The 12,141-nt window shown below is 48.7% G+C and overlaps 1 protein-coding gene across 7 annotated transcripts in view; it reads right to left on the bottom strand.

The window, feature by feature from the left end:
* SLC7A6 (solute carrier family 7 member 6) overlaps positions 1 to 12,141 on the bottom strand; it is a 29,410-nt gene that overhangs the window by 780 nt on the left and 16,489 nt on the right. For all 7 annotated transcript variants that reach the window (XM_033128200.1, XM_033128198.1, XM_033128203.1 and 4 more), the window contains 7 exons: positions 9,080 to 9,205; positions 6,962 to 7,106; positions 6,201 to 6,324; positions 5,881 to 5,984; positions 2,844 to 2,940; positions 602 to 751; positions 299 to 482 (listed from right to left, as the gene is read on the bottom strand). In XM_033128200.1, coding sequence (XP_032984091.1) covers positions 299 to 482; positions 602 to 751; positions 2,844 to 2,940; positions 5,881 to 5,984; positions 6,201 to 6,324; positions 6,962 to 7,106; positions 9,080 to 9,205 — 930 coding nt within the window. The remainder of the gene's footprint in view (positions 1 to 298; positions 483 to 601; positions 752 to 2,843; positions 2,941 to 5,880; positions 5,985 to 6,200; positions 6,325 to 6,961; positions 7,107 to 9,079; positions 9,206 to 12,141) is intronic.

The raw sequence follows: 12,141 nt of genomic DNA, 5'->3' as shown, positions 1-12,141 counted from the left end.
GTTTTAATCCCAAAATAGGACTCTAAAGATAGAACTAAAGTGATCACGTCAAGATCAAACGGGAAGAAGTCATGTGGGGCAGCCAGGTCTAATGCCTCCAGCATATCACTAGTATGGGGGAAGCTGTTAGCCACCACCCCCACCTCTACATCACACACACACACACACACACACAGAGCGAGTGACACACACACAGACACAGCCAGTGACATACACACACACACACATACACACAGCCAGTGACACACACACACATACACACACACAGCCAGTGAGTGATAGACAAAGAGAAGCTTACCAAGGATATTCCGAACAAAGGATGGCCTCCGGGACTCTGGCAAATAAACACCCAGGAAGTAGATGGGGACCCCGGAAAAGGCAATCCCAATGCCAATGAGGGAATTGATGGTGTCACCGTAGAGGGGCACAATCACCAAAAACAAGGAGCATATGCAGAACACGATGGGAAAAACCAGGCTCAGCTGAAATGGAGGGAGATGAGATATTAGGTAAAGTGGATAGTGGATGGGGAACAGGGTATGGGGAAGAAGGCACCTTGCGAGGATGGCCCATCCCTCGTAGTCTGCCCAGAGCCACTGACCTTGAGAGGCCGCGGCCGTTTGGGCTCCTTCCAGCGAAGGTAGAGCTGTCCAGCAACAGACAGGCCCACAAAGAACCAGTAACTGAAGCTGAAGTAGTTGATGAGCAGGAAAACATCCTCCACAGTGAGGTAGATGAGCGCCATGGTGCACTGGAGGGGGAGGGGGAAGCAGGAGTGAGCAGTGTCACCACCACCAGGGACCCCAGGAGACTCCACCATCCAGCCATCAGCACCAGTCTGCCGACTGTTGACTCAGCTTCACCGGATCACCTCCGGTTCTCTTCAGCCACCCCTTGGTATCAGAAAGCTCCATTCTCCACCTTAACGTTCAAGGTGGCATCTCTCCCTCTTCTGTTGGGGGCCCTTCCTCCACTCAATGCCTCCCTTCTTTTTGCAATTGCTTCAGTCACAAGCCAGACTCCTTTCCCCTTCTGATGGCAGACAGTGAGGCCCTCCTCACTTCAATGCACCAACCTCAACCTGTGTAACACCATGCCCTCCAGACCTTTACACTGGGTCCCAACTACCTAGCATACAAATGGGCAAATTCCTCCAGAACCACCTCACTTGTCCCGGTGCCTTAGAAATGTAGATTAGCAAAATGGATCCATACCTCTGGGGAGAGATTGCCCTCTGGAACAAAAGAGCCCTGGAAGACAGGGGTCGGAGTCCTGGGACAAGGTCAGATTGGCTTAGACTTCAAGAATATGGAGTTCCCCCTATCTATCTTATCACCCCAGATTATCAACAAAGGATTTAAAACAAAAAGAGCCCATTTGGGGGAGAGAAGTGGGACCCTGTATTGAGAGGAGAAAAGTGGAGTGGAATGTGATTACTTTAAAAGACAAGATGTCAGATCTCTTCTAAATGTATATATTCAATGCTATCCCAATCAAAATATTGAGGGTTTTTTTGTTTTTTTTACAAAACAATACCAAAATTCATCAAGACAAAAAATATACAAAATTGCCAAGAAAACTCCAGAGGGAGAAAAAAACTAAAGTATCCTCATTGTTTTCAGATATTCAATATAAAGCTAAATAATAAAGTTTGGTGCTCGTGGGGAGCATTAGTTGAGATGATGACACATTTAAGGGGTCTATCATTATACTTGGCACATATGAAGTATCCTAAAAAATTAGCTAATTTTTTTATATGATAAAAATTTGAAAACTGTGGAAAAATGGATTATTCAATAAATTATATTGGTATAAGCTGGCTAGCCATCTGAGAAAAAAATTAAGTGAACCCCCACCTCACTCCACACAACAAAATAGAAATTTCAGATAAATCCAAAATTTAAACTTAGTTAATGAAACCATGTAAGACCTAATGACAAGAAAAATGAACTGTTTTTCAAATCTTGGAGTAAGCCCTTTCTCAGGGTCTCTGTTTGCGCACATATGTATATATATATATCCTTATATTGCAAATTAGAAAATGGTGGTCCTCTTTTAGGACTCTTTCATCTGTCAGAATACTTTCATAATTTACTGATTTTGTTGGAATAAAACACTCTACTGCCATCTACTATATATAAATCTATGATGTCTATGATATGAATAGAGGCCCCTAGGATAGTTGTTGTACAACTCGTCTGGCTTCTTTTGTAAATATGATTTAATAATTTTAAAAAAATGAAGAGCGTGAAGGACAAGAAGCCATTGACTTCAAAGAAAAGATAGAAAAATCTTACAAATTCTTTCTTTTTTCTTTCTTTTTTTTAAAAAAGACTTTATTGGGGAAGGGGAGCAGGACTTTATTGGGGAACAGTGTGTACTTCCAAGAGTTTTTCCAAGTCAAGTTGTTGTCCTTTCAATCTTAGTTGTGGAGGGCACAGCTCAACTACAGGTCCAGTTGCTGTTGTTAGTTGCAGGAGGCGCAGCCCACCATCCCTTGTGGGACCCAAGGAGCCTAACCGGCAACCTTGTGGTTGAGAGCCCACTGGCCCATGTGGGAATTGAACCGGCAGCCTTCGGAGTTAGGAGCACGGAGCTCCAACCGCCTGAGCCACCGGACCGGCCCAACAAATTCATTTTTATATTCTTTTGTAGCAGTTGCCTTGTCTCATATGACTAAGTTTTACTTTTGTATTTTCAAATAATTTTAAGAAAAAGGAAGAAACAGAAGTTCAGGAAGTATCCCAAGAAGCTAGTATACCTCCCAGCCAACAGTCTTCTCGTAAAGTCAGGAGAAGGAGTACTACACAGATACATCCCCACTGTCCCCCAGTGGAACTTACGTTGAACAATAAAGCAGGGATGGGTGTAAAACGCTCAATGTGGATCATGGACAGAAGGTCTGGGAGGTGGCCCTCACGGGAGCCCACGAAAAACAACCTGAAGGGTAACAAATGTGTCAGCAATATCCTCACCATGCAGCCATACTCCTCACTCAGACAAAGTACGCTCAGAGCCCCAGAAAAACGCAGACAGGAGTCTTTCAGGAGCATCCCATGTCTGTGCATGTCCAGCCCAACCTACCCCCACTACCCACAGATGTCTCCACCCTCTTCAACCATGGGCACCTCACCGTTATCTATGAATGGCCAACCGCCTGTTACCCACTGACACCCCCAGCCCTTAGCTATGGAACCCACCACCCCCCACAGATACTCCAGTTCTCTTACTTACAGATACCTCACCATCGCCCAACAGATGCCTCACCCTGCCATCAGCCACTGGCACCCAATCCATCCCACAAGGAGGCCACCCCACAAATTTCATATTAACACAATGGCTTTTTAAAGAAGGTCAGCCAGACTTCCGTCGTGTCGTCCATATATCTTCCCTGAGCTCTCGATATGTGATAGGCCAGGATGAGCCTGGAGCTCAGAGAGACAACCCAGGCGTCCTCTCTGTACCTAAAGAGCCCTACTGACTGGGAAACAGAGCAGCAGACAAATGCATGCCACGTAGGGCAGTCAGCGTCATATGGAGCACACAGCACTCTCCAGGCTTGGGGGTGGGTGGAGGGAACAAAGAGCTTCATAAGAGATGACCACATCTGGGCTGGGAAGAAGAGCTGGAATTTGTCAGAGGTGCATGGGTGGTGAGGAAACAGCACAGGCAAAGGCTAAAGAGAGGCAGGAGAGTGTAGCCTCTTTGAAGGCTGGTGCTAGAATGCTTGCAGTCCAAGGGTGAGGGGTGTGAGGAGAGTGCTGGGAACAACCTGCATACAAGGCGATGCTGTGGACTGTGAACAAGCACGAGAGCCAGCTGTGGCTCCGAAGTAAGGGCCTGACAGGATTTAACCCAGAGACCTTCGTAGCATCATGGAATCCAACCAGAACTGGGAGAGCCAGGGTAGGGGACAAGACCAGACAATAGAATCCATGACAACTGTCCCATAGGCGAGGAGACCGGAATGAGGACAGACCCCCGGGCTGAGGAGAGACCAGGACAGATGTGATCATCTCAGTCAAATCTGGTGAGTGAGTGAGTGTGTGTGTGTGTGTGTGTGTGTGTGTGTGTGTGTGTGTACACATTGGGAGAAGAGGGTGGACTACAAGGATAAAACCAAGAGGCCAAGCCAGGAAGACTGACAGTCCACAACATCCCAATGGGACACAAAGCACATGCGGGGTGCATATTCAGTCTGAGACACTTGGAGGCCATCCAGGTAGAGCCCAGGAGTTGAGGATATCACCTGGAAAGGTATCATAGGGCAAGATGTTGGACTTGGCTCATGAAGTTCATAATTTGTACTAGGGAGAGAAGAAATGTGCTAGAGGGGATTCTGGAAGGGAACAATGTGTAGGTGAGGCAAAGGTGTCTAACACAAAGCCAAAGACAGCTAAGCTACACGGGTAATAAAGAAAAACCTAAGAATGTAACACAGGTAGAAACACCTGTGCATTATCTTGATATCACCACAGTTCCCTTTATGTGCAGGTCAAGATTCTTACTCTCTTGAGTCCTCTCCACCCCCATCCAGTCAATGGCACAGATAGCTAAGTGAGGTTAGAAGGCACCTGTCACCCAGGTATTTGAAGACGACTGGCAAGGCCAGTTGGGATGCTTGGGCATCAATAAGGGCGAGGCTATGGGAAACACCTTGTTTGGGTGGGGGTAAAGAGCCATTAGGTGCAATCTTGGCCACAGCAGCCTGAGGTGAGGGAAGAGGACACCATATTCTTTTAGAAGGCCTTGGTCTCTCTGTTACTCTGGGTGCCCCAAGGAGGCCCCAGGTACACGGACTGGAGTGTTAAAATTAGTCAGAAGAATGAGTAGGGCAAAACTTTCTTTTGCTGATTCATCCTCCTATCTGTTCATGTGGCAAATAGTTACTGAATGCCTATTACACTCCTGGCCTTGGCGATAGCAACATTTATAGGGTGAGTGGAAGACAGATCAGGAAAGAAGCCTTCTTCTACGCTACCAGAATGTCACGGAGCCACAGGAATCATTTTAGAAGTAGTGTAAAAGGCTGTCAGCATCACTTGCTTCGTGGGTCCAGCAGGATAAGGACGGAAAGCAGACGAAGAAGGAAGTCACTGATATCCTTAATAAGACTATTTGTTAGGTAGTAGAAGCCAAAGTGTAATAGGTAAATAAATGAATGACAGCTGAAATGCAAACTACTCCCTCAAGAAATGTGTCCAGTAAGGAAGAGGGGAGATGGCAAAAACTGTTTTGTGACTTCTATAAGTGGAGATGAGAGAAGCTTATGTAGCGATGGCTCCAACCAAATAAAAGGGCCAACTGAGGAAGCAAAGAGATGAAGAAGAAGGGAAGTGTGGGACCTTGCGACCAGGTAGCAGCATCAGCCTGGCAAGGCAGAACCGCTCCTTTCTATGAAACAACAGGAAGGTTGGTGCTCTTATAGGTAAGTCTGCACCACGAGGAGAGCAGGAGCCTACCTGTAGGCCTCAGTGTGAGGTGAGGGGCAGAGTCATCCTGTACCAGTACCTAGTACACAGTAAGTGCTCAATAATCATTTACTGAAGGAATGAATCCTGGGGCTGGCTCATAACCCACAGGGAGCCTAGAGTCTGGCCCCTGAGTGACACGGTCCCTGCTCCAAGCTACTGCCTTCTTCCCTTCTGCCTCCTACCAATCTGTCCTCGCCTCAGGTGGAAACATGAGCTACCAGCACACAAACGTCTGCATAAAGGCAAGCATATGCGCCCCTGCGAGCGCACACACACACACACACACACACACACACACCCTGTATTTCCGAGAGGAAGAAGGGGAAAGAAGAGCTCTTACGGGCTCACTAAGGCCTCAGAGAATTAAACAGTGGAGTCTGTTATCAGTGAAGCAGAGACACAGTACCTCGATGAGGCAAAGATGGATGCGTTGAGGCCCCCAAAGCAGGATAGGGCAACTGCAATGGGAATGGTCCAGCTGAACATGCCAAACGTCTGGTCAGCAAATGTCTGGGGGCAGAGCACAGAGGGGCATTCAGCATAGGACAGGATTTCATAAGCCTCCTGCATCTAGGCTGTCAAGACAAACAGTCCCTGCTGAGCAGTCCGTCCACCCTCTGGCCTAGCCCCACCACCTCGCCCTGCAGAGCTGGAGTCGCTGCAGAAAGAGACTGGACCATTCAGTATCATAAAATGATAAACAAATGGGGATCCCAAGAGACTCACCACAGCCACGGCATCACTGCCAAGGACATCTGAAATGCTCAGCACTGTGTAATACGCCACGTTAGTCAGAATGTAGATGAGCGTCACAACTGGCATAGAAATCCCAATGGCCAGGGGCAAATTTCTGTCAGGACAAGTCAGACAGGACTACCTCGTACCAACCTCTCTTTGGGGTCAAAGTTCACACAGGGATTTTTCTGACATTTACTAGTTCCCCGGCCTCTGAGTCTTTGAGGCACCTCTTTCCCATGCGGCCGAGGGTGGGTCTGTATCCCATGCCCCTGGGGGTCGGGGGGAGAGATTGAGAGAGAGAAACCCTTCTCTGTGAAGACAGCTCATGATCAGTATTTGATGCTCCCCACACTAGGACTAATGGGTCCCACTGAAGAAGGAGCAGAGTCCTCCAGGACTAGAGGCCAGGCTGGGGACCTGGTTGCCCAGAATAAACTTCTGGCTCCCCAGGCCTCAGGGTCAGTACCAGAGGGCAAGGTCCTCACACCTTAGCCCAGCTGGGTCTGCTGCTGCCCACTGAAGGACTTCTCCTTGAGGAAGGGCCCTGGGAGCCTCCAGTGTGAGTAGGAGGGCCAGGAGGCAGGGGCTTTCCCACCTTCACTCATTCCCACCCTAACCCCTAACCCCTCTGAGTTGCAGAGGGAGTAGGGAAGGATGACAGACGGAGGGAGAGGGGAAGGAAGAGGGCAAGCATGCCCTCTACCGGCAGGAGTGAGAGCTGGGGAGTGAGGGGGTGAGCCCACCTTTACCTTTCTGGGTTTTTGATTTCTTCTGTTACAAAATTAAGGGTGTCCCAACCTGAGTAAGAGAAGAGGGCAGAGTAGAGGGCGAGAGAGAGGTTTCCCGCGTCCCAGGAGGAACCCTCAAAGGCGTCCTGAAAGTGCTCAGAGTGTCCTGTGGGGGGCAAAGGTCGGTGAGGGTTCAGGGAAAAGGAAGAGAAAAAAGGAGAACAGGGAAAGAGAAACAGAAGGTGTGAGAAGGGGAGGATGGGGAGGAGAAGTAAGGAAGAAGAAGAGATGATGGGAAAAAAGGAGAAAGGAGGGTCAAGAAAAGAAGGAAAAAGCAAGAGGAAAGAGGGGAGGGGAAAAAAACACATAATTTAACACCAAAAGAACAGCAACCACCAGCTCGCTGCACTTTATCACCACCCCTACTCCCTCCGGAAAGTTCATATACCTTTAGTAAAACTAGAAAATCTCAGAAAAGCAGGGGCATTCCTGTTTACCCTCTGATGTGACCCGTGATGAGACACCTTTTTCAAAGCCCTAATGAATTTCCAGTTCCTGAAAGTGACCTGACAGCAGGCCACAGCTCTTCATATTTTTAGAAAGAATCTTGTTTATCATAAAGGAGTCACGTTTCCACTTCCTGTGAAACGACTTCTCCTGGCCCAGACCACACTGTTTGTACTCTGGTCAAATGGGTTCCTCAGTCTCACAGAGAGAACTCTGCTCTGCTTGCAGTGCTGTGGTTGAGTGGGGCAGGAGATCACAGGCTATTCAGGAACTGGGTTCTCATCTCTCACTGGGGCTGGGGTAGATCTGGGTCAGACACACTCTTGCAGAGCCAGCGTAGGAACTTGTTCTTCTCCTTGTTATTCTTCCAGAGACTGCAAACTTAAAAGCTGAGGAAGCAGCACCCAACTGCCCAGGAGAGAGAACTATTGGACACACTGCAGGTGTTTAACAAGACCCAAACTTCTAACGAAGCCTGCTGTCACTCCCTGCAAAAAGCCTAGATCCATCCCTCAATGTGTAAAAAGGGCTGGGTGTACAGCAAGAGAAGGGAGAATAGAAATGCCCATACCCCAGGGGTGTCAGTCATCACACACAGAAGTGGGTCCCTAAGGCACAGATTTTGGGGAGAGGATTACTCAACTACCCAATTTGATCCCAAGATGTTTCTGAGGCTCCAAGGGATATCCAGACGGCTAGCTGCACTAACTTGAGACATGTGCTCAAAGGTGCTAGACCAGCTGCCTAAGAATCACCCAGTGTACTTCTGTGGTTTTTTTGAAGGAGGGCACAGCTCACAGTGGCCCATGCGGGGATCAAACCAGCAACCTTGGTGCTATCAGCACCACGCTCCAACCAACTGAGCTAACTGGCCACCCCACCCAGGGTACTTCTTAAAAACATGCCTTTTTCAACTCCAAACCAACCAGTCTGATCCAGTAGGTCTGAGATGGGGATCTCAGCGCCCTGAGGACACCTCAGGACTTCTCTAAGGGCTCAGGAGATCTTAGGAGGCCTGTTATCCTCACTGCCAATTTGCTCCAATCCAGGAATAAAAAAAGCTTCCTAAAGTCAAACTGCAGAAAAGACAGTGCCAACCTCACAGTATTTTAATATTTTTCTGAGGGCTGACTTTGGGAGGGAATGCTGAATAAGAGCAAGTCCAGATGAAATGTAAATGCTGAAAATAACAACTCATTTCCACACCCCATCTCCTCCCCCCACACACCCTCTCACCCTCTCAAGGAGGGTTAAGGCATCCTACTCACTGCCTGGCAATCACAGACCAAAACAGGAAGCAGAGCAGGGCTTACTCTATCCCTGCTGATTATTTTTATGACCTCATTATGACCCACGTTTCCAAAGCTCTAGATCCTGGGCTGGCTTATTAATGGTGTTCCCAGCCTCTACCAAGGGAAAGCAGCTCTGAGGGAAGGGCTGACTCATGTCCATTTGGCCAAGTCAGCCTGGCCCAAGGGGCCCAGGAACAGATCTCTTGCTCTCACCGACACAGTTTAGCATGTACATGAAAGAGCTGAGCAGTAAAGCTAACAGATTCCCACGTCCTCCTCAGGGAACCACAGGGAACTCCTGGAGTCAGCCACCCTCCTTCCCCCCTTGGGCCCTTCTTACCCTGGCACAGTTGGATGAGACCCATGATAATGATGGCGATCAGTGCGAGGACTTTGGCGTAAGTGAACACGTCCTGCACACGTGTGCCCCACTTGACATAGGCACAGTTCACAAATGTCAGCAGACCTAGAAGGAAAACCATTACGTCACTGGCAGGCTTGAGCTGAGGGCACAGAAGCCCAGCCTTTCTTTAGAGTGTATCACTTCTGCCCTATTTGCTGAAGGCAAAGGGGCCAAGGGACTAGTCAGAACCAGAACAGGCAAATGGAGGGGCATGCCCCATGTGCCCCAGCTGAGAGTGCCCATGAAGGTCTCATCACTGTTGCCAAGACACAGTGGCATGCATGAACACATCATAAATTCTGACAACCAGAACCATTTTTGGAAATCCCTCCCAGGCCCGGGAAGGGTAGACTTCACTCACTCTTTCCCACTCAGACTCCCAAGATTCCAAGCCACCCAAGGCACAAAACCGCTCCATGGCCACATTAGAGAGTGGGGACAAGAGTCCCATTAATAAGTGAGGTGAATTTGAATGGAGGTGGCAGGTCACTTAGGAATTAGAAGAACAATGTTTTGCATGTAAGTGTTCAAAAAAAAAAAAAAAGCCTGACTATTTCACATACATCTTCTCAATTAATTGTCACAACCCCAAAATGTAGACATTCCTACTTCCATTTTACAGATGACAAAACTGAGACTGAGAGAGGCTAACCTAAGCTCACATGGACCCCACTGATCTTCCCCACCCCCTTTTCTATCAGAACTTCCCAATTCTCCGTGGGGTCCATAGCTCACTTGTGTGTTCCCTAGGCTCCCGTCAGCACTGCAGGATTTCCATTCCAGGTCTTCACACGTCAGTGATTCTGGGTCCTGTGTTAGGGATCCCAGCACCTTACCCCAGCTGAATAGGGACTATTCTGATCCATCGGGAAGATACAAGGGGTTCCAAGTGACACCTCTAATTACTGCCCCTAGCCTCCAAAAAGAGTGTTTACGTGAACCTCAAATGTTACTACAAAATATTTTGGGCTCATCCTCCAGACCACCTCCACCTACTCCTACCAGTTTTGCACACTCTCCTTCAGCCAGACTCTCTTTATTGGTGCCACATTACACAGAAAGGAAATGGTCTCCCCTCCTTCTCCTGCCGTAACCAATAGGAACTCTCACTTTCGAGGTCTAGCTCTACCCCCACTTCCTCTGTAAGACTCACCCCAAATATACCAGCGACCGCTCACTGAGTGCTCTCCCCACTTAACTGCACGCCGTTCCTACTTCCCCTGTGCAGCTCAGGTCTCATGCTTTGGTCATGTGAAGATCTCTCCCTCAGGGATTTGGGTGGTGTTTCCCCAAGGAGATAACTCTTACCGGGAAACAAAAGCATATTGTTTTCTTAAGCTTATTGCCAAGCAAAGACAGGAACTAATGAACCCTGGTTAGAATCAAGGTGGTAATGATTTTCACCTAACCACCAGTTCCCTGGAGCAAGGCAACTGTCAGAAAGTTGGACATTCCCCAACTCAAATGGAGAGGAACGCCTAGGACCAGCCTGTGGACATAAACATGGACATAAACAGCCTCGAAGATTCTTTAAGAGCTTTCAGTCAGTGCTCTGGAAAGTAACACAGGTGCTAATAAGTCCTGTAAGGCGAGGGTTGGGGGGGCTGGAGGGCAATGGTCAGTGGGAGGGGAGAAGACCAAGGGAATGCATGCTGCTGACAGATCTTCCCAGGGACCTGCCCTGCTAATCAAAGCAATCTATGTGGGGCTAATCCTAGATCAGCTAACAAAAGGATTCTCTAGTTAATAGCCACCAGTAAGCCACAGACCCCTGTGCAATACAGTAAACATATTTTGAGGTACCTGCCTACCTGCCGGGCCCCTTCTTGGAAATTAATTGCTCTCCCTCCTCTATCATGGCTGATCAAGCCAGACGCTGGACCCAAGCTGAGCCAATGTAATTGTCTCTCCCAGGAACACGGAGTTGGGATACTGAAAGACTGAATCTAATAGCAGCAGTCAGGGCCACAGCAAGTCAAGGTCACATACAAGCCCTTGTAATAGAAGAACAACGACAACAACAAACTCCAGAAAGCAGAGCAAGGAAGGAATGTTACAGAAAGAACTGAGGAGTGTACAGCCTGTGAGGGAAAGACTGACAGAGAAAGACACAGAAATACACAGAAGACAGAGACAGAGGAGAAAGACAAGCGGCAAAGACAAGGAGGATGAGACAAAGAGAAGGGAAGGAAAAGAGAGAAAAGAGGGACACACACACGGAGAAAGAGATGGTCTCCCAATGCCGTGGCTGTGCTCGCTGTGCGCCTGGTTTGTAGCACCGAGATGTGGCTACGAGACAGGAGAGAAGCTGACATCCTCCTCGGCCCCTCCGAGAGCCACTTCCTCTGGCTTCTGCTTCTCCTTCCTTCCACCGTTACAAATGTCCTCTCTGCGCACAGTGGGAACTCAATGCCTCGTGCTGAAGAAATGAGTGAAGGCAGCCCCTCCTGGACGTCCCTGCAGAGCCCCTTCTGAAGGACCAGCTGGCAGCGTACAGAAGAGCCTGGGCACAGGAGCTGCCCTTGGGGAGGAAGACTACAGTTTGGAGAGGGAGGGACTTTCCCTTTTACACACTGACTTATTTACCATGCACTTGGGCTTCTTTCTCAATAATAATAAAAGGGAACAAGGCCAGGAGTAGGGTGGGTAAGATACACAGAGCACAAAAGTTAAGGAGGCATTCACTGACAGAGGGCCACTTGCCAAATCACCCTTAAATGCTGGCCCCAGGTGCCTTGCTTGCTTCACCCAACTCTCAGCCCTGCCAGAGAACACAGCTCTGAAAACAGTCTACCGAGCAGAAGCCAAGTCCTCTGAATGTTTTCCTGATTCTAATTACACACGATTTCCCCATCTGATCCCCACCCCTCCATGCCTCCCGGAACTGACCCCCATCTAGCACCACAGGTCATTAGAGCTCAAACACAAGACAACAGGGCTGGATTCAATGAGCACACGTAAAACGTCCAAGCCGGCCCTCTTCTCCTGATCTCACTTCC

This window comes from Rhinolophus ferrumequinum, chromosome 15, assembly GCF_004115265.2.
Source record: "Rhinolophus ferrumequinum isolate MPI-CBG mRhiFer1 chromosome 15, mRhiFer1_v1.p, whole genome shotgun sequence".
NCBI lineage: Eukaryota > Metazoa > Chordata > Mammalia > Chiroptera > Rhinolophidae > Rhinolophus > Rhinolophus ferrumequinum.
The sequence above is the reverse complement of the archived record's forward strand: the minus strand, read 5'-3'. Positions and strand labels throughout refer to the sequence as shown.